The 23,558-nt window shown below is 43.0% G+C and overlaps 1 protein-coding gene across 1 annotated transcript in view; it reads left to right on the forward strand.

Moving 5' to 3' along the window:
* STAG1 (stromal antigen 1) overlaps window positions 1-23,558 on the forward strand; it is a 2,620,144-nt gene that overhangs the window by 1,308,922 nt on the left and 1,287,664 nt on the right. Inside the window, exon 13 of the mRNA XM_044070350.1 lies at window positions 20,842-20,945. Coding sequence (XP_043926285.1) covers window positions 20,842-20,945 — 104 coding nt within the window. The remainder of the gene's footprint in view (window positions 1-20,841; window positions 20,946-23,558) is intronic.

Raw genomic sequence — 23,558 nt, forward strand, 5'->3', positions numbered from 1 at the left:
ATGGTGGGCAAAGGCTTGTCACCAAAACAAGGGTCAGCCATTCGCATTACCCCCAGCCAGGCAGACACTAACAACGAATGTGTCACATTATGCCTGGGGTCCCACATGGCAGGAAGATGCATTCAGGGAACATGGACCTCAAACCAAATGCATCTACATATCAATCTAAAAGAGATGCTAGCTGTTCAAAATGCCCTGACAGCCTTCAAGGACCTACTTCATTCAGGACAACTACTGATAAAGACGGACAACACCACAGTCGTGTGGTATATAAACAAGCAGGGGGGCACACATTCTTACCCCCTTTGCAGACTAGCCATGACTTTGTGGGACTCAGCATTGACTTACCAAGTACATCTGCAGGCACAATTCCTGCCAGGAAGGAAAAATACTCTGGCAGATGAACTAAGCAGAAACCTCATGGATCCCCACGAGTGGCAGCTGGATCCACAAGTCTTTGGCATGATAACAAGGAAATGGGGATGCCCGGACATAGATCTATTTGCCTCCCCTCACAACTACCAACTAAAGACATTCTGCACAAGGATTTATCACAGACAAGCATGGAAAGTGGACGCACTATCCTTCAGCTGGAAAAACCTATCAGTATATGCCTTTCCCCCTCTGCCTCTCCTCCCCAAGGTACTCCTAAAGGTCAGACAGGAGAAGCAAAAAATGATATTGATTGCACCAGACTGGCCCCGCCAGCACTCGTACCCAATATTAAGGAGCTTCTCTCAGTGCCCAGCTTGGACCCTACCTCAAGTACCGCATCTACTGTCCCAGCAAAACAATCAGATCCTGCACAGCCAGCTCAGGACTTTAAACCTGGCAGCATGGCGGATAATGTAGTCATACAAAACACATCTCTCAGCAAAGCTGTGATGGATGTCATTTTGGAAGACAGAAGGCCTAGTACTAGAAAATCTTATGCTGGAAAATGGAAGAGATTATGTGCTTGGAACCAGGCACAAGGAACAGATACAGCTGTGCCAAATATTCCTCAGATTTTACAATACTTAACTGAGATGCGGCACAAAGGCCTATCTTTCTCATATATTAAAATTCATGCCTCTGCCATTTCGGCTCATTACAATGCAGAGCTACCAATCTTTTCTCATCCCTTATTAAAACAGTACCTCAGAGGAGCAAAAAATTTAAAGCCTCCAAGGAGATCACCAGTGCCTGCATGGGACCTCAACTATGTCTTGGAAAAACTCACCCCGCCTCCATTTCAGCCAGCTGCTACTGCTGATATAAAGTTTTTATCTTGGAAAACAGCTCTGCTCCTAGCAATAACTTCTGCAAGACGAGTTTCAGAGCTACAGGTACTCATGGCTGTTGAATCTTTTATCATTTTTTATCCGGTCAGGGTCTCCCTGAGGACAAACCCAACATTTATGCGTAAAGTGGTGTCCAGTGTGGCTCTTAACCAAACCGTTCATCTGCCAACTTTTTATCCAAATCCACAGAACAAGAAGGAGAGAATTCTGCATTCTTTGGACGTACACAGCTTAGATTCTACTTGGACAGAACCAAAGTTTTCAGAAAGACAGAGCAATTACTAGTGGCATATGCTGCAGGATCACAAGGAAAGGCTATCTCAAAGCAGACTATTTCAAAGTGGATAGGCCACTGCATTCGTTTCTGCTACTTATATCATGGCAAGCCAGTGCCTAAGGGCATTAGGCCACATTCCACCAGAGCTGCAGCCACTTCAGCAGCCTTTCTCAGGGGAGTACCAACCAAGGACATTTTAGAGGCAGCTACTTGGAGTTCAGTGCACACCATTACAAAGCACTATCATCTGCCACTCTACTCTAAATCCAGGGCAGACTTTGCCACTGCAGTTCTGCAGGGTCTCATAGCTGCTCCTAATGCTGTTTAGCTTCAGCCTCCCAACCATAGCTTTGGGAATCTACCCAAATATAATGACTGCAACAGTGAAACACAAAGAACATAGTACAGTTGTGTACACTTACCATAAATGTAGATGTTTGAGTGTATTCACTGTTGCAGTCCAGGTTACCCACCCACCATCCCCACTTTTCTTCCGATGGAACCTATCTTTCCTTCTCTGATTTATACAACCTATGTGGTGTATTTGCTTGTGGATGAAGGTAAAGTTTATATTGCTGCACCTAATTTGCAGTCATCAGCAAACTTAGTCAGCCATAGCCCCTTTGTTTTGGCCTGGAATTCTGAGAAGTATATTCCAAACAACAGAGGGGGCCCATCACTGACCCTGTGGAACCCTACTTCTGACAGGTCTGCTGGTTGAGGTAAAGTCCCCAACTCTGAGTCAGTGTGATCTGTTGGTTAGCCAGTTAGCAGCCTACCTGACAACATAAGGGTTGATGTTCAACTGGGAGAGTTTATTAATGATGCCCAAATGTTGGACTGTTTTGAAGACCTTTGCTAAGTCAAGGTAGGCTGTATGCACAGATTTGACTTCATTTGTGGCTCATCTGACATTTCTGAAAAGTCTACCAGGTTTAACACACATGACCTGTCTTTGACGAAATCAAACTGTGCCAGATCAAGGGTTTGAAGCTCACCTATGTTGGCTGGTTAAGCTTGTGTGTCTGTAGTTTGAGTCGCACCTTTAATACTCTTGTCAAGTAGCATATGACAAATGGAAAAAAAAAAGCTATTGTAAAATTAGCAATAATGCGTCAGTGATAAGAATGCTTTTAGGAGCAGCTATACTGTCACCTTAGTCAAAATACGTCCTCCATGTCAGTATGAGTGTGTGCATGTATATATCCACCAATACACCACACATATAGGTGTATATATGTCTGTATACATAAACAGAGGCGCACACAAACTCAGGGAAAGATTTATATATATATATATATATATATATATATATATATATATATGTGTGTGTGTGTGTGTAGACCTACAAATACACATGGATCTATAAAGACAAAGATATACATCAAATATATTTTATAGGTTCATACTAGGCTATCTGCCCTAGGGCATTTATAAGCCTAACCAGTGTGTGTTTGGCTTTTGCCACCCATTTTAAATGAATTTTGCTATGCCCTTTTTTCGAGGTTAGTATACTGTGCCTCTGTCTAACAGTGACACAGAAGTGATACCCGGGGTAAAATCTCCCATCCACTCATCAAGATTCCTCTTGAAGAGAGTCAATGAGGGACTCTGCCTAACCTGGACTGGGATTTTATTCCAGAGTGAAGGGAACCTCTGGGTTATGAATCTGTCCCTCCAGCATGTCCTATTTATTTCAGTGCTGAGGTTCAAGTCTCTCGAGTGCGTAGCTCGATGGGATTTGGATTTTCTGTGGTGCAGCATGTCCATTAATTCCGGGTTGGGCATGGCTTTATACGTCCGGCACAGATCGCCTCTGAGCAGGCGGTATGCCACTGAGTAGAGCTGCAGTTTCTTTAACCAGGCAGCATATGGCATCTGTTTGAGCCCTTTGATCCTCTTGGTGAGGTACTTTTGGGGTCTTTCCAGTTGCTGCAGGTGTCTGGTAAGGTACATCCCAAAAGGGGCATTGTAATCAATTATGGGTCTAATGAGGGATGAGTAAAGAGGCACGATGACCTCCCCTGATCTAGATGTGAATCCCTTCATGATTAGGTGGGCTATATAAAATGTTTTTCTAACAACTTTGGCCACGTGGTTTTCAAATGAGAGATTGCTATCAACTTGGGTCCCTAATTACTTCTTCTGTACTTCCATACCCTGCCAAAGGTAATTTGTGGGCACTTTTTTTGCCAAAGGGGATGACTATACACTTTTTGGCGTTTAGCTTGAGGCCATGGCTCTGGCACCAGTTGTCTGTTTCTATGAGGCCCTTTTGTAGGATGCTTGTGTCGGCTGGAGAGTCGACTATGGCGCCTAGTTTGCAGTCATCTGCGAACTTGGTCAGCCACAGTCCTTCCGTGTTGGCCTGTACCTCCGAGAAATGTATACCGAACAAGAGAGGTCCCAGGACTGAGCCTTGTGGGATGCCATTTGTAACTGGTTTGGAGTCTGACGGCTCCAGCAATTCTAACCATGTGGGTTCTGTCCTTGAGCCAGTTTGCAACCCATCTAGTGACATAGGAGTTTATATTTAAGCTGGTGAGCTTATCTATAATGCCCGAGTGGGGTATTGTATCGAAGGCTTTTGCGAGGTCGAGGTAGGCTGTGTGGACTACCTTCCCCTCGTCAATGGCCTTGGTGACTGTTTCAAAGAAATCGACCAGGTTTAAGAGGCAGGATCTGCCCTTAACAAAGCCGAACTGGGTAGGATCCAGTGTCTGTAGGTCCCCAATATCTTTATTTCTGAGGTCCATGATGATCCTTTCCATAGCTTTGCAGACCAAGTTAGTCAGGCTTATGGGGCAATAGTTTCCAGGATCCGTTGAGACACCACCTTTGTGGAGAGGGACCACTGTTGCTGTACGCCACTCTTTGGGTACATATCTTGTAGTAAGGCTGAGATTGAACAGTAGTTTTATGTTTGGGTTTAGCTCTTCTTGGAGTTCATGTAGAACGCAGCCCGGGACACCGTCTGGTCCCATTGATGCTGTGTTTTTTGCTTTGGAGAGGGCGGCTCTTACCTGAACATCTGAGATGTCAGGGGGGCAGCACTCTACTGGGATAGATATTTGCCCTTTTGGTGGGGAAGGGGGGGGGGTTTGCGCTGAACCTGTCAGCTAGGATATTGGCAATGTCTGTGGGTTCGGTGTATTTTTTGTCATTTTGGACTAATTCTGAGTATATCTGGGATTTCCCACCCAGGTTCGTAACATAACTAAAGAAAGCCTTGTGATTATCCTTAGTGTCCTGTGCAATTTTTCTCTCGAAGCTGGCCTTAGATGATTTTGAGTGCCCGTAGTTTTTTGCTAATACTGATCAGAGATGCCTTCCCTTTTTGGGAATTTGCTCTATCATGTAGTAGCTTCCTCCTTCTATTGTATAGTTTGTTTATGGCTGGTGTCCACCAGACTGGACGCCTGCCTTTGGAGGATTGGGTCTTGGTTTTATTTGGGATTGTATGATCCATACATTCCTGAAGGTGTTCATAGAATAGGTTTATAAAGGATTCTGCGGTCTGGGCCGTATTTTCCACAGGCCTGGGGGGCTTTGAAGGATTCCACCTCTGTTTTGAGGAGTGTGAAATTTGCTTTAGAGAAGTTTTCAACTGTGGTTTTCTGGGCAGGGGGTGGGGTTGGGATGTGAATATCCAGTGAGATTAGTTTATGGTCTGATCTTACCAGTGAGGGATACACTTCTGGTCTGGAGCATAGAGCCCCCATGTTGGTGATGATCAGGTCCAGTATGTTTTCCCCTCTTGTGGGAGTGGTAACAAGTTGTTCCATAGCATTTGAGTTTATAAATTCTAGGAACCTTTGGGCTAGGGTGTTGGAGCTACAGTAATGCTCCCAGTCTATGTTTGGGTAGTTGAAGTCGCCCAATATAATGGTGTTTGGAGAGACCTTCATATTTTCCAGTGTTCTCAGGAAGGCCGAGTGGGGTTCCTGGGTTTGGGAGGGTGGTCTGTAGCAGGCTATAAACTGGAAGGCAGTTTTACCCACTGTTAGTTGCACATGGATAGTCTGTGATGTTTCGTGCTGTGCCACCAACTTGGAGGTGTGGGTATCTTTGACGAATATTGATACTCCCCCTCCTTTTGTGGTTCGGTCCAAGTTTTGGGGCCAAAAAGCATGGTATGAGGAATAACCTGGTAGTGCTGGGGTGCTCTCGGGAGCCTTGAACCAGGTTTCTGTTACTGCACAGATATCGATGTTCTCCATGCTAAGGAGAGTTTCGAGTGCATGCATCTTGAGGTTTAGACTTCTGGCATTACTCTTAGTTTCTTATCCCTTGTGATACCTATGGAGGTGGGTTTGTCTTTTGAGCCTTACCTAAAAAAGGCACTATGGGGGTGGCAAGAGCCTTTGCCAATATCCGAAAGCCCAGGGGTGAATGGTGCAAGCCATCCCTAGCGAAGCGTCGTGGCTTGTCGAGCATGTCATCCCAGGCTGACAGGCATTGGATCCCCTTTGAATGGCACCAATACTTAAGCCAATTGTTGAAATTGATCATCTTGTCTTCATAGTGTGGCATCATTCTTGGTGAGGGTAAGATGCTACTCGGGTCAGGGTCATACTGGCCTGGGCTACATGCTCAGAGAGCTCCTCTGTCTCTTTTCATGTAGTCCAGGGAGGTACGTCTCAGGTCATTCACACCAGCATGGACAATGACTGAGCCATATTTGTACTTGCCTTGGAGTGACCTGAGTGCTTGTGTTATGTGGCGGATCCTAGCGCCCAACAGGCAGCTCACCGTGACCTTCTCCTTGTTCAGCCTGGTGAGCGGGACGTCAGTGTGCCTGACGATAGTCACCTATTACAAGTGTATCAGGTGTGTTGTTTAGCCTTAAGGGCTGTGACTGTTCGGCACACTGGCTTTGTGAGCTATGTGTTGCATGTGTTTTGTTTTGGGGTAGCGGTTGCTTGGGTGTCTGCTTTGGAGGTCTCTGCTGCTTAGGCAGATTTTTATTTAGAGCCTCCGAGTATGTTTTTGTGTGTTTGTGTTTGGTTTGCTGTCGTGGTAGGTCTATGTGAGACTGGAATTGTAGTGAGTGTGGTTTCCTTCTCCTCCTGACTGGTTACGCCAGTACTGAGTTGAGAGAGCTTGGCCTCCAGTTTGGCTATATGGTTGCATCTCTCACATGTGTTGGAATTTTTTGGGAGGAAGAGAGGGTTGTCTGTGTACATGAGGCAGTTGTAACATTGCCTTAAGATTCCCAGATTCACCAGCTGGACCGGAGAGGAGATTGACAACTGACCTTTGGACATACTAGAATAGCATTGGGAATTCCTTTATATTTGAAAAAAAGGGCCAATGGGGAACAAGGTTTAAACAAACAAAGCAACACATATAAACATATGACATGACACCTTCATTTATTTATTTAAATTATCTATTTATTATCTATTTCCATCTTGATATGGGGGATGTGGTTTCATTAACACTGCTATACGAATCATGAAACAGACAAGTTTGAGAAAAATTAAGAGAATTCCAATATTAACAGTGAAGTATACCACCAAAACAATTATGTGCACTTCATACAAAGTTTTAATAAAATAAACACGTTATCACATATCCGTCATGTATAAATTTAAGAGACATTGAAGAATGCCTTGAATTGCAAGCTGGTTACTAAGGCATAGCAAGGCTGTGGTTTTACAGCCACATGAATATAGGTTCATAGGTAGGTACTAGGCTATTGGCCCTAGGGCCTATATAAGCCTAGCCAAATGGTACCTGGCTTTTGCCACCCAAGAAAATTATTTTCCTGTGGCCCTGTCAAGCAGAGCCACAGAAGTAATCCCCGGGGTGAATTTCCTATCTCCCATCCAGTCATTATAATTTTTCTTGAAGAGTGCTAGTGAGGAGCTTTGTTTGCTTTAGATAGGTAGTTTGTTCCAGAGTATGGGAAGTCTCTGGGACAGGAATCTATCCCTCCAGCATGTTCTGTTTATTGTGGTGACAAGGTTTAGGTCCTTAGAGTGTGTAGCTCGGAGGGATTGGGATTTATTTAAGTGGAGCATGTCCAACAGCTCTGGATTTGACATAGCTTTGTATGTTAGGCAGAGATCGCCTCTGAGTAGGCGATGTGCAACAGAGTAAAGCTGGAGTTTATTGAGATGGTCTGCATAGGGCATCTGTTTGAGGCTGGTAATCCTCTTTGTGAAGTATTGTTGCGGTCTTTCCAGTTGTAGATGTCTTGAGGTACATACCAAAAGGGGCGTTATACTCTCTAATGGGTGTAATGAGTGATGAGTAGAGGGGGGTACAATGACCTCTTTTTTCCTGGATGAGAAACCTTTTGTGATGAGGTGTGCCATATAGAAGGATTTCCTGACTACTGTGGCTATTTGATTATCAAAGGAGAGACTACTGTCCACCTGTGTCCCAAGGTCTCTTATCACCCTTTCGGTTTTAGACTACCACCTATGTGGTAGTTCATGGGTGCATAGTTTTTACCAAAAGAGATCACATTGCACTTTTTGGCACTGAGCTTGAGGCCATGGCTTTGACACCAGGCATCTGTCTCAGTGAGGCCCTTTTGTAGGATGTCCACATCGTTAGGAGTTTTGATTATGGCTCCTTGTTTGCAATCATTTGCGAACTTTGTTAGCCACAGACTTTCTGTGTTAGCCTGTACTTCAGAGAAGTAGATACCAAACAGGAGAGGACCCAGGACTGAACCCTATGGCACTACACTTGTCACTGGTCTGAAGTTGGATTTAGAGGCTGCTACTTTCACAGTGTGGTTTCTGTCAGTCAGCCAGTTGGCAACCCATCTTGTGACATAGGGATTTATACCTAGTTTAGTGAGTTTATCTATAATTCCAGAGTGGGGGATTGTGTTGAAAGCCTTGGCGAGATCTAGATGAGCTGTGTGAACCACCTTACCCTCATCTACGGCTTTGGTGACCACTTCATAGAAGTCTATCAGGTTTAGGAGACATGATTTGCCTTTTACAAACCCGAACTGTGTGGGTCCAGAGTTTGGAGATTACCAATGTCATTATTTATAAGTTCCATGATGATATGTTCCATAGCCTTGCAGGCCAGACTCGTCAGGCTAATGGGGCGGTAGTTCCCGGGGTCTGTGTTGGCTCCCCCTTTGTGGAGTGTAATAACCGTTGCTGTGCGGCATTCAGTGGGCACAAAGCCTGAGGTGGGGCTATGATTGAACATGGTACTTAGGTGGGGTGCCAGTTCGTTCTGTAGTTCATGTAGAACGCAGCCTGGGATGTTGTCGGGTCCCATGGATGCTGTGTTCTTGGCTTTGGTGAGTGTGTTTTTTACCTGTGCAGCCGTGATTACAGGAACTTTGCATTCTTTTTGTATAGAGATGGGCCCTTTAGGGGGTGCGAGAGGGGTAAAGTTAGCACCGAACCTATCTGGCAGGATGTTTGCGATATCTGTTGGTTCTGTATATTTAGGGCAATTGTGCTGTAACTCAGAGCAGATCTGAGTGTTGCCAATGAGATTCTTGACATAGATATGGAATGCTTTTTGGTTGTCTTTGGAATCAGTGGCGATTTTGTTTTCATAACTAGCTTTGGAGGATTTTATGAGGGATCTCAACTTCTTACAGAGGCTGACCACGTAGTTCCTCCAATCATGGGATTTTACTCTTTTTTTGCAACAGTTTCTTTCTTCTGTTGTAGAGTTTGTTTATGGCAGGGGATCACCAGATTGGCTTCCTTTTTTTGGAGGATAGCATTTTGGTTTTGTTAGGGATTGCATGATCCATGCACTTGTGTAAGTGCTTATAAAGTGCCTTTGTGTAGGATTCAGCAGTCGTACCTCTATTGTCCGTCAGCATGGGTGTCGTGAAGTCTGCCACTAATATCTTAAGAAGCGTGAAGTTGGCTTTGGAGAAATGTTTTACGGTGGTTTCCCTAATGGGGGGTGGGATGTGGATGTCTAGGGTGATTAGCTTGTGGTCGGATCTGACCAACAAGGAATTGATCTGAGGTGTGGAACACCGGTTGCCCATGTTGGTAATGACTAGTTCTAGGATATTGCTGCCCCTGGCGGGGGTGTGGAAGTTAGATTGCATATTGCATGCATACTTATTCACACAGATAGGAAAATATATGGAAATATCAAGACTACATTTGCCTCGACTTTCAAATGGTAACCAGTGTAACTGTACTGTAGTCAAATATTTAGGAAAAGAGAGAGAGATCCAAACATTTTACCGCAATGCAGGTAAGAAAAAGAAAATAAATTCATTTGGATGGAATCGATATTATACAGACTGTTACTGTGTGATTCCTGCAGGGAGTCAGCTAATGGGAAACTACTTTTACTACAGTAGCAAGTTTCATTTTCAAAGTTGCTTGACATGTTTTTTATTGAAACGTTATAAGACTTAAATTTTTCTAGAATATTAGGACATTTGCAACTCCATGGGTTGTTTCCAAGATGCAGTTGTTCAAAGCAATACTGTACTGTCAAATGAGGGAAACTCTCTTAGAAATTTGTGTCTGCATGAGTGCATGCACTAATAAGCAACACACACTATTGCTGACCATATGAAAAGTAAGTACCAGCGATAGGAAAAAAGCATGTAGCAACAAGCATGAAACCAAAGTAAATAAAAGAAAATACAATTGCCTAGGCTGGGATAATCATTCCACTATGTGTTACAAAAAACAAGCACATACTAAAGATGTAATTTCACTGCTGTAAAGGCTGCAGAACTGAGTGTGACTAGACAGCATCTCTGGCTGAGTCTAAACCAGCCATTCAACTAATAGCTTATGGGTGGGGGAAGGAAAATACAAAAGGACAAACGTGTAAACTCTTACCACTTCTACCCTCCCCCACTGAAGTTTGTGAAATCTGACCTGCTATATGCTAACTAGCTTCTCTGAAAATCCTGCCTCTGTATGAACATGTGACTTGCGTAGCACTAAAATGAAAACAAAGTACTCAGGCAGGCAGCTGATTTCAGAAACGAGATAGTGCCCCTTTAAGGTTACAGCTCCAAGTGATGCTTTCTCAAGAGAAAGTTCTGTCTCGTTTAGTCTTACAACTCCTGGGAGGCATGGCAGCAACATTCACCGTAGTTCCTCTAGCGAGGTACCACATGAAACTGCTTCAGTGGCTCCTGGCATCACAGTGGTCCTTGTTAACACATCCGATGTCCTGTCCAGTCTGCATAACCAACCAGTGCAAGCAGGGTCTAAATTGTTGGATGAAGTCAGAAGATGAATTATGGAGTCGCTCCTTTTCACCCTCTCAGCCCAAGGCCATAGAGACCACAGATGCATCCCTGATGAGGTGGGGGGGGGTGAGCATTTTCAGGAAAAGACTGTCCAAGCCACTTGGTCCCCCTTAGAAAGCAATTTGCATATCAACATCCTTGAACTAAGGGCAGTGCTTTTAGCATTGCAAGCATTTCGATCTGCCCTTCCTTTGGCGACAGTTGCTATTTAGTCAGACAACATGTTGGTACATCAACAGACTGGGAGAAACCAGATCCTACCCTTTGTCTGGGAGCCCTAAGAGTGTGGCAATGGGCGATTGCCTCCAACCGCTTTCTGATAGCAATTCACATTCTGGGGAATTCCAACATGGTTCCAGAAATACTGAGCAAACGCATGGTCCTGCCTCATGAGTGGTGTCTCATTCCCTGTATAGTGACAAAGATCTTTCGTCAATGGGGTCAGCCTTGCTACGACTTGTTTACATCTCCTATAAACCACAAATGCAGCAGCTACTTTGCCCTGTCCTCTCCTTGGGGAGTCCCTAGAGATGGTCTCCTACACGATTGGTTCCCGGGACTGCTTTACGCATTTCCTCCTTTCTCCCTAATTCCCCAGTTTTTGAAGAAAGCCTAATGGTTAAGAAGCAAAGTGATCCTCATTGCACCTTATTGGCCCCGTCAAGTCTGGTTCCCCTTTTTCTGGCTACACCTAGCTCACCGTTCATGGATTCTGGACCCAACTCCAGACCTGTTGTCTCATCCGCAGGGGCTGGTCCATCCCAACCTACAAAGTCTCAAACTGACAGCTTGGTTCCTCCACTTCTGGTAACTGCCAAGGCAGAATAATTTCTTTCCCAGTTCAAAAGATATTTGTCTCCGTAAACCATCCACCAGGAAAACTATATCTTAGTAATTGGAACAGATTTGCACTGTGGTCTCACGAAGAAGAAACTGACACTTTTTCAGCCTCGATTATTAAGATATTAGAATATTTATCAACTGTGTTCCAATCAGGAGCCTCTGCTTCTACCATATGGGTTCATTTAGCTGGTATTTCATATTTCCACAATGACTTCAAGGCCTATTCTTAATGCCTCTTCGCCTTTGCAAAATCTTCCTAAAAGGTGTTGTGCATTTGCAACCACCTTTTAAAGAACCAATTGAACCATGGGATTTAACGTTAGTCCTGCAAAGTTTGACCCGTCAGCCCTTTGAGCCAGCTGCCACCTGTGACATAAACTTTTTATCTTGGAAAACCCTATTCCTGGTAGCCATCATGTCAACCAGGAGAATATCAGAATTGCAGGCTGTGTGTGTGTGTGAAACATCCATATATGATTTTTCACAGGGAGAGAGTATCATTTGGAACTAACCCCTTTTTTCTGCCCAAGGTTGTATCTGACTCCAACATTAATCAGTCCATAGACCTTGCCAGTCTTCTTCCCAAACTTCTCAAACAAAGGAGAATATTGTTTACATTTGTTGGATGTACACAGACAATTGCGTTTTTACTTGGCTAGAACAAAATAATTTAGGAAGTCGGCCCAATTGTTCCGGTCTTTTTCAGGTACTCGACTGGACAACCCAGTTTCCAAAGTTATATTATGTTTTAGAGATTGTATCTCCTATGTTTATGATCAAAATAAGCTAGATCTGTCAACCAAAGTCAAAGCTCATTCTACCAGATCAGTTTCCACTTCAGTGGCCTTTCATTCTAGAGCCTCTATGGATGTAATTTGCACAGCGGCCACTTGGGCTGCCCCTCATACCTTTATCACTCATTACAAATTGGATATGGTCTCTGGGGAATAGCATCCTTTGGCTCTGTGTTGCTCAGGAATATCCTTCCGTAGGGCCACCCAGGAAATAAAGTAGCTAGGGACTCTGTCCCAGCAGACAAGAATGAATGAAGATCGACAACATCCGATAAAGAAGTTATGTTCTTACCATAACGTTCCATCTGTATTGTCAATCTTCATTCTTGACATCCCACCCTCCAAGCACTCTTGCGGGTATGAACAAGTCCTGCTTTTGTAATAGGTCAGTTGCTGAGACAAAGCTTCCACATTTTATTTCTACGGGCAAAACTTGATCTGAAGAGAAGGGAAGGAGAGGCACTATGTGCAGACTTAGCTCGAGAGTTTCTGGGTGGCGTGAGCTTGATACAATGGCTGAGACAGTTCCAAGGACGGAACTGAAACCCAACAGTCAAGAATGAATGAAGATAGCACAGATGGAACGTTACGGCAAGAGCGTAACTTCTTTTTACCATCATATTGAATGCCTCCTGTGCATCCACCACACACACACACACACACACAGACAAACAGGGCTGTTGATGAGGAGTAGAGATAACTTCCCTCCATTCTCCTAAGGGTGTTTGGTCACTTTATCTGGTGGCGATATTAGATTTCCCAATAAGTTTATTTGACTATATACTGTGTATCACTTGTTAGTGAGTTTGCAGTTATTCTTGAGTGTTCTTTATTTGCAGGATTTGCAAAGGCGGTCCTTCATGGCATCACAAATTCAAAGGGGCTTATACCCGGTCGGACTAAGCTCTAGAAGTTGTCCCAAATGTTTAGAGCACTGCAACAGTAATCTTATGAAGAGCTTTGTGAAATTGTGTCTGTAATTTAACATAATGGTAGATGTTTGAATCAGTCATTGTTGCAATACAATACCCTCCCTCCTTTCCCCTCTGTGGGTATTTTATAGGTTCATAGGTAGATACTAGGCTATCTGCCCGTGGGCATTTATAAGCCTAGCCAGAGTGTGTCGGCTTTCGCTGCCCCATTGATTAATTAACTGAGCCTCTGTCAAGCAGAGCCAATGAAGTGATCCCAAGGGTGTATTTTCTGTTACCCATCTACTCATCAAGGTTTCTCTTGAAGAGTGTTAGTGAGGGGCTCTGCCTAATGTAGTTAGGAATCTTGTTCCAAAGCATGGGGAGTCTCTGTGACAGGAATCTGTCCCTCCAGCATGTTCTATTTACTGTTGTGGTGAGTTTTAGCTCACTAAAGCGCGTGGCTCGCAGTGACTTGGATTTCTTTAGGTGGGGCTTGTCCATCAATTCTGAGTTGGACATGGCTTTGCAAGTCAGGCAGAGATCATCTCTGAGCAAGCGATATGCCATGGAGTACAGCCGGAGATTTTTCAGTCTGGCTGCATAGGACGTACGTTTGAGGCCAGTAATCCTTTTGGTGAGGTACTTTTGTGGTCTTTCCAGCTGTTGAAGTGTCTTGTGAGGTACATCCCAAATGGGGCATTGTACTCTATGATGGGTCTGATGAGTGACGAGTAGAGGGGCACTATAACCTCTTTATTTCTAGATGCAAACCCTTTAGTTATTAGATGGGCCACATAGAAGGATTTCCTAACTACTTTGGCAATGTTATTGTCAAAGGAGATATTACTATCTACCTGGGTCCCCAGATCTCTTATTACCTCTTCTGTATTAAGGGGGCTGCCACCTGTGTGGTAAATCATGGGTGTTTTGTTTTTCCCAAATGGGATGGCTATGCATTTTTTGGCATTTAGCTTGAGGCCATGACTTTGACACCAGGTGTTCGTCTCAGTAAGGCCCTTTTGGAGGATGTCCATGGCAGCCAACGAGTCAATTATGGCTCCCAGTTTGCAGTCATCGGCGAACTTGGTTAGTCATAATCCTCCTGAGTTTGCCTGTACTTCTGAGAAGTACATGCCGAACAGTAGGGGTCCCAGGGCCAAGCCTTGCGGGGCACCACTTGTGACTGGTTTAGAGTCGGACCTGGAGCCCGCTATTCTTACCATGCAAGTTCTGTCTGTAAGCCAGTCGGCAACCTATCTCATGATGTAAGGGTTTATGTTCAGGCTGGTGAGTTTTTCTGTAATGCCCGAGTGGGGAATTGTACTTGGATACTACTAATATAAAGCAGCGATGAAGTACAGGTGGGTGGAACCTAACACAGGAAGCCATGATTTACTGTTTCACTATCCTGTCCTTGAAAAATTGGTTTTAGGAAGTGTTCTTTCATACAGTTGTAATTGATTTACTGTCCCAAGGTAGCAATGGACTACTTTTCTCGCAACATTTACTGTTAGTGCCCTATGAGTGCATTATCAGTGAACATCTGCTTTTTGTATGATATACCTTGTATGGGAAGGACATTCAGTAATATTCAGTAGGCCTTGTTTTCTAGATAGTTCTGGTATTAATGTTTTTTTGTTTATTTAATGACCTCCCTAATGAAATAGGTTGCTGCTTGGGAGGCTACCCAAATGTTGTGATGAGCTTATACAGAGACGGTTATACAGCTGTGTGTAGGTGTTGTTACTTTAGCAGATTATCTTCTAGGAGGATCAGTGTGTAACATAAGGCTACTTTCCCACCATCCTTTTGTTATAGCTGTGTAATAGTGTTGCGTCTTCTAAATTGAAATGTGTCATGGGTTTTTTTTTGGCATTATTTTTTTGTGTTACTGCATTAGGATGATATTTAGTAATACACTTTTTTGTTACTGCAAATCCTGTAATTTAGACCATATTAGCCACACAAAGTTATGTTTTTTCCCTTCTGGTAGATACCTTACTTTGTGTATACAGTATTGTTACACTAGCTGAAGAGTTAGGATGTTGTAACAACCTTTGATGCATACTACTGGAGCCTAGCTCATATAAACATTTTTTTTTTTTAATTACCTTAAGGAAAATTTTTAAAGCATGCGTCCTTTCTGCTTTTGCAACGTATAATGTAATTTCATTTCTACTTAGCTAGGGTTTAACTATTCCTGGCACCATAAAGTGTGCTCTTCAAATTTTCCCTTGGAACTAGCCAGTTTTTTTAGTTTTAGCACTCAAATCTGTTTCTTTGAGCTCAGCATTTGTTTAGAACTCATAAACACTAAATAAGCTACAAATTCCTACAGCACTCAACTTTCCTCACTTGTCTAGAGGACAAGAAGTTTTAGTACTTAATAAATAAGCACCTATCCAGGCATGTCTAAGGGTCAGCTCCTGGTGTTTTCTCCTGTCTACCTGATGAATCTGGGCATCTTGGGTTAATGCAGTAATTTCCTCATGTATGCAGACAACCCTGTTCTCCTACCACCCAACACTACAACCTGTGAGAGATGCACTTATATAGCCAAACTGGAAGCAAAGTTCTCTTCACCCAAGACTGGACTAAACAGTCAAGAGAAGAGGGTAAACACTTGCACCACACCACACTCATCACATAGTCCCTCAAAACCTACACCACCAAAACACACACAGAAACACAAAACACACACCTACATTCGCGGAGGCTCTCAATAAAAATTTGCCCAAGCAACAGGGAACTCCAAAGCAGAAACACAAGCAACCTCGACCCCCCAACACAACCCAGATGACACATAGCCCACAAACTCAGTGTGCCACTCAACCACAGACCATAAGGCATAACAATGTACCCAACACTCTAGTCATAGGTGACTCTATAGTCAGGCACACTGATGTTCCACTCAAAAAGCTAAACAAGGAGAAAGTTACTGTCAGCTGCCCGTCGGGTGCCATGATCCTCCACATAACGCACACACTCAGGTCACTCCACAACAAGTACAAATATGACTCTGTCATTATCCATGTTGGTGTGGATGACCTGAGATGTACCTCCTTGGACTACATGAAAAGAAACGTGGAGGAGCTGTCCAATCTTGTAGCCCAGTCAGGTATGACCCTCGCCCTGAGTAGCATCCTGCCATCACCCAGAATGATACCACAGTACAAGGACAAAATGATTGACTTCAACAATTGGCTAAGCTACTGGTGTCATTCTAAGGGGATCCAATATCTGTCTGCCTGGGACGACATGATCGACAGACCACAATGCTTTGCCAGAGATGGCCTGCACCTGTCGCCCTTGGGATTCCGGATACTGGCTAAGGCTCTTGCCACCCCTATAGTGCCTTTTTTAGGCAAGGTTCAAATGACAAACACCACCGTAACAGGTACAAGTAGACAAAATCTGAGGGCAATGCTACTCAGTGTTAGAAATTTAAACCTCAAAATGCACTCCTTAAAATGGAGAACATCAACATCTGTGCAGTGACAGAGACCTGCTTCAAGGCACCAGAGAGCAACCCTGTGTTACCAGGCTATAATTCATACCACACCTTTTGGCCACCTAACCTAAACCGAAACACTAAAGGCAGACATGTATCCATATTCATTAAGGATATCCACACCTCCAGGCTAGTTGCTCAGCATAATGCATCCGAGATTATCCAAGTACAACTAACTCTGGGCAAGACCGCAATCCAAATTGTAGCTTGCTACAAATCCCCCACCATACCCCAGGATTCTCACTCCTCATTTCTTGATGCACTGGAAAATATTAGGGTACAATCTAACACCCTAATAATGGGCGATTTCAACTACCCCACCATTAACTGGGAAAACTACTCTTGTGCCAACTCTTCTGCTGAACGTTTTCTGGAATTCATAAATTCAAATGCCTTGGATCAACTTGTCCACATCCCCCACCAGGGACAGCAATATCCTAAACCTGGTCATTACCAGTATGGGCAACCGGTGTTCCATGCCAGAGGTCAATTCCTCGTTGGTCAGATCCGACCACAAGCTAATCACCCTAGACATCCACATCCTGCACCCCCACCCCCTATTAGGGAAACCACCGAAAAAAAATTCTCCAAAGTCAACTTCATGCTGCTTGAGACAGAAGTGGCAAACTTCACAACACCCATGCAGATTGGCAATAGAGGTACGACTGCTAAATCCTGCACAAATGCACTTTATAAGCACTTACACGAGTGTATGGATCGTGCAATCCTGAGCAGAACCAAGATGATATCCTCAAAAAAGGAAGCCAATCTGGTGGTCCCCTGCCATAAACAAACTCTGCAGCAGAAGAAAGAAACTGTTGCAGAAAAGAGTAAAACCCCATGATTGGCGGAACTCCCTGGTCATTCACAGTAAAAAGCTGAGATTCCTCATAAAGTCATCCAAAGCTAGTTACTAAAATAAAATCACCACTGATTCTAAAGACAACCACAAAGCATTCTATAGCTCTGTCAAGAATCTCAATGGCAACACTCAGATCTGCTCTGAGTTACAGCACAATAGCACTAAATGTACAGAACCAACTGATATTGACAACATCTTGGCAGATAGGTTCAGTGCTAACTTTACCCCCCTCTCACCCCGAAAGGGCCTATCTCTATACCGGAAGAATACATAGTTCCTGTAATCACAGCTGCACAGGTAAAAAACACTCTCTCCAAAGCCAAGAACACAGCATCCATGTGACCTGACAACATCCCAGGCTGCGTTCTGAACAAACTACAGAAAAACTGGCATCCCACCCAAGTACCATGTTCAGTCATAGTCTCACCTCAGGCTTTGTGCCCACTGAATGGTGCACAGCGATGGTTATCCCACTCCACAATGGGGGGAGCCACGATGGACCCTGGGAGCTACCACCCCGTTAGCCTGACGAGCCTGATCTGCAAGGCTATGGAACATATCATCATGGAACTTATAAACAATGACATTGGTAATCTCCAAACTCTGGACCCCACCCAGTTCCGGTTTGTAAAAGGCAGATCATGTCTCCTAAACCTGATAGACTTCTTTGAAGTGGTCACCAAAGCCATGGGTAAGGTGGTTCACACAGCCTATCTGGATCTCGCCAAGGCTTTCATCACCACCCCCCACTCTGGAATTAGATAAACTCACTAAACTAGGTATAAACCCCTATGTCACAAGATGGATTGCCAACTGGCTCACTGACAGAACCCACACTGTGAAATTAGCAAACTCCAAATCCAACTTCAGACCAGTGGCAAGTGGACCACAGGGTTCAGTCCTGGGTGATGAGAATGTGTGATAAGAAACCTTGGGATACAGGTGGACAGTACTCTCCTTTGATAATCACATCGCCACAGTAGTCAGGAAATCCTTCTACAATGGCACACCTCTCATCCAGGAAAAAAGAGATCATTGTTCCCCTTTACTCGTCACTCATTAGACCCATTAATAGAGTACAACACCCCTTTTGGTATGTTCCTCACAAGCAAAGACATCTACAACAACTAGAAAGGCCTCAGAAATACCTCACAGAGAGGATTACTGGCCTCAAACAGATGCCCTACGCAGACCGTCTCAAATAAATCCAGCTTTACTCCATTGCATATCACCTTCTCAGAGGCGGTCTTTGCCTAACATACAAAGCTACGTCATGCACAGAGCTGTTGGACATGCTCCACTTAAAGAAATCCCAGTCCCTCCGAGCTACACGTACTAGGGACCTAAACCTTGTCACCATAATAAACAAAACATGTTGGAGGGATAGATTCCTGTCCCAGAGACTTCCCATGCTCTGGAACAAACTGCCTATCTGTATCAAACAAAGCTTCTGATAAGCACTCCAAGAAAACTCTTGAGTGGATGGGAGATAGGAAATTCATCCCGGGGATCACTTCTGTGGCTCTGCTCGACAGGGACACAGGAAAATAATTTTCTTGGGTGGCGAAAGCCAGGGTACCTTTTTGGCTAGGCTTATATAAGCCCTAGGGCCAATAGCCTAGAACCTACCCATGAACCTTACCAATTCAGATTTCATACAGGCTTCTGCTGACTGCATTGTTCGGTTGCATTTAAATAATTTTTTTTGTTTGTTGGTTTGTTTTTTTTCTTAAAGTTCGTGTACTGTTTTTTCTTTTATGCCAGTAAGGCTATGTTGTTATCAAATTTGCTTTTTAAAGACGTAACTGCTCAGTAGTGATAAGCGTGATGAAACTGAATTACCTCTCAAGTATACATTATTTCTGCTTATGTAATCCTTATTCTAATTACTACAGTTAACCATATTGCATTTGCTTTAATTTACGAATACTACTGTCCTTTTGTAGGCTGTTATGCTTGTAAATTAACATTATTTTCAAACACAATTAAGACTTCTTTCTTTGGGAATTTAGTGCTTGAGTAGACAGGATTTATTGCACTGTGTGCACAAAATTTGTTTTGTCGGTTCCAGCAAGGACTACGTATCTACCTCGCAATGCATTGTGTGTGTTTGAGCTTTCACGAAACCTCAGACTGTTAAAGAATTCACACCCCTAGCCTTTAAATGTAATTGTTAATTTGCATTTAGGTTGCATGTTAGTTATGTCATCCCTTTTAAAGAACACGGTAGTCATTTTCATTATCCGAAAATTGTTTGTCATTAAATTTGCTGTTAGTATTTAACCCATCCAGAAAAATAAAAGGCTCAGATGTAATAGAAAATAGGATTAATATTTTACATTATAAAATTTTGATTATGTAAATGTTTGTGTTTTTTAAAATGTTGCTTAAAGTGTTTAACTGCTTTAATGTCAGTTGATTACTAGTTCAACACACAAATAATTAAAAATAGAGGTGTGGCTTTTGTAATAGTCTGATGAAGTCTTACTGAATGTGAAAAGTAGATTGCTCTAACTGTTATTTTTTTCCAGTGATCATTTTTTCCAGTAAAGATTTTGTTCATTCATGATTAGCTGTGGCCTCATTTATACATTGCTGATTGCTAGGCTAACAACCACAGAGAGCCGTTTTAAGCCTTCAAATGTATCTGACAAGTTTTGTTACCGTAGGATTTTTTTAAGAGGTATATGTAGGCTTGGGCACAGGTTTTTTATTCATGTGAGTACAGGGCAGGGCTGCTATTGATGAAGGTTTTGTGGTTATTATGTAACAAACAATTTTCCCCAAACCGTTTTCTCATGGTAGTTGACTACTAGAAATGATGATATCCGTCTGTGCTGTAGTAGCATAATTATCATTTTTCCAGAGATGCATTGGGTTTGGTAAGCTGTTTGAATGGAGTTAAATCTTACTGTGATGTGCTTTTTCATATCTGAATTTTTTTTCTTGTATGCCTTGTTTAAATAAGGTGGGACTGACACAACTTCTTGCTGTTGTTCAGAATGCAGTGTTTAACTGAAATAAGTGTCTCTTACTACATAATGTACATTTTGTTGATTTGTAACATTTTATTTGTGATTGATGTGCAGTGTCTTTTTAAGTGCCTCATCTGGTATTTCTTGTTTGTATAGTGATGTCAGAGAGGCAGGAGACCGCCTTGATTGAGCTTATGGTCTGTACAATTCGACAGGCTGCCGAAGCCCATCCACCTGTTGGAAGAGGAACTGGGAAGAGAGTAAGTTGTTTTAACACGGGAAACGTTTCTTTTATCAAAACTTCTTTTGGTTATGTTGTGGGAGTCTCACGGTTTCATGATAATCAGTTATTCAGGAATTTACAACCGGCCACACTTAAGGCTTCTTAAGTGATGTTGCTGCAGTCTGGGATTTGCTCTTTATTTCTCTTTGTTGACAGAGTAGGTAGGCTGGTCTGTTGACCCTTTTCAGCTCTGACCCAGGCTCAAAGAGCAGTTGAACAGTAAATTGTAATTTTTCAAAAATGCCAAAGGAAGCTTTAGTATACAGCTAGTTAAAGACCATATAATGCAGATATCAGCCTAATGCCTATGTAATACAATTAGACCATTGTACAGTGACATAGTTGCCAAGTGCTACTAAGCCACACACACAACAGGTATGTACAATGCATACTTGAACAGAGCAGCTATGTACAAAATAAAACACACAGAGCAGCCATGTACAAAACAGACGGTCTTACTTCCTGAACAATATGTTAGATGAATTTGTGAGATTTATTTGTAGCAGGAGGTTAGCTTTTTTTTTTTTAATAATAAAGCTGGTGCCTTTATTTTGATTGATAAGGTGCTTATGTAGTGAATTATTTTAAATTCTTGGTAGTGTGGCTAGTAATCTAATTTCTCCAGGTAGGTGGTTCTGAGTAGCAGGACCAAGTCAAGTGCAAGCTTTTCGCCTGTTGTAGTCTTGAATTGCAGTTGTACAATTAGGATACGATTGCTCTGACTATGTGTTAGAGTAAGTTTGTCCCATAAAAGGGAGTGTAGTTTTAAGAGGTGGGCAGTGTCGTAATCTTGGGACTGTGATGGGAAGGCAGCTGAAGAGGAGAGGAGAAAGGCTCTAGCCATTTAAGTCCTTTAATGATTTCAGTCTGCTAGCAGTGCTAACCTGAAAGTCTTATTTTCAGTAATAAGTAATCTTTTGAGTATTATATGATGAGTGTAAGAAAAGAGAGGTAATCAGTACTCAAGCCTGGGGAGAAGTATATTCTTGGCTGTCACAGCTTTGGCTCTTGGAGGTAGTAGATGTGCGATCCTGTAGCAAAGCTTGAGTTACAATGGAACTTTGGTAATTATTTTGTCTGATAGTGCTGAAAGTTATAGAGAGGTCAAAGAGTAATGCCGAAGTATTTGTACATTGATACATCAGGGGTACTGTTGCCCTATGTAGCTTTAAACAGGATATGTGGTGCTCTTGATAGTTTTTCTGGTTCGATGAATAGCATGTTGAAGATACTTTGGCGTATCGATTATTGCAGAAAACCTAAAAGGGACTATCAGTAAGTTAGCCTTTGAATCATTTAATAGTGTTGGCTTCAGAAATGCTTTCTAAGTAATAACAGTCCATGGCTAACAGACTCAAATGCATGTGTCATGTCAGCAGAGATGCCAACTGTGATTAGTTCTTTCCTTATGTTGCAGAATGTTTTGTTAGTGGCATAGAGAAAAGCAGTAGTGATGGTAAAGGCATTGCTAAAACCATGCTGGCGGTCAGACAGTAAATTGTAACTGTTATACATAGGAGTGTTTCAAAGATTATAATAATTGAGCTTAAGTTAGAGCTAGGACAATAGTCTTTGTAATCCTTAGGTTTGGCTATCCTACATAGGGGGGATGCGGTAGTGGAGCATTTGAATGCTGGAGGGGGCTGTAACAGGTGTTAGCGAAAAGTTGAAAATAGGGATGAATGGTTTGGCTGTGTAATCTGATGCTATCCCAAGGAAGATGGGAAAGTGGGTGATCAATTTGGCCAAGGTTGAATTCCGTAAGTCATGTCAAAGCTTTCCCAGCTCTAATGTGACATATAACCCACCACTCTGGAATCCTAGAAAAACTTAATAAGCTAGGCATAAATCGCTACGTCACTCGATGGGTTGCCAACTGGCTTACTGACAGAACCCAGACTGTAAAAGTAGCAGACTCCAAATCCAGCTCCAGACAAGTGGAGTACCTCAGGGTTCAGTCCTGGGACCGCTCTTGTCTGGCATCATCTTCTTTGAAGTACAGGCCAACACTAAGGGACTCTGGCTAACAAAGTTCGCAGATGGCTGCAAACTGGGAGCCATTATTGGATCCCCAAATGATTTGTATATTCTACAAGAGGGCTTACAGAAACAGTTGCTTGGTGCCAGAGCCATGAGCTCAAGCTTAATGCTAAGAAATGTATAGTTATCCCCTTTGAGAAAAAAACATGTACCCATGAATTACCACAAAGGTGGCAGTACACTAAACACCGAAAGTGTGATGAGAGACTTAGGGACACGGGTGGACAGTGATCTCACCTTCAATAACCACATTGTCACAACAGTAAGGAAATCCTTTTATGTGGCACACCTCATCACTAAGGGCTTTTCATCCAGAAAAAAACAAGGTCATTGTCCCATTGTACTCATCCCTTATTAGACCCATTATAGAGTACGCCACATTTGGTATGTACCTCACAAGTCATCTGCAAGAGCTGGAAAGGCCACAGAAATACCAAACTAAAAGAATCACAGGCATAGAGCAGATGCCCTATGATGATCTTCATATTGATCACTGCTGCAGTAGCCTAAACTTGTATGTGCTGTTTCCTGAATAGGATATAAAAAGAAG

This window comes from Protopterus annectens, chromosome 4.part1, assembly GCF_019279795.1.
Source record: "Protopterus annectens isolate FY-2018-M chromosome 4.part1, PAN1.0, whole genome shotgun sequence".
Classification (NCBI taxonomy): Eukaryota; Metazoa; Chordata; order Ceratodontiformes; family Protopteridae; genus Protopterus; species Protopterus annectens.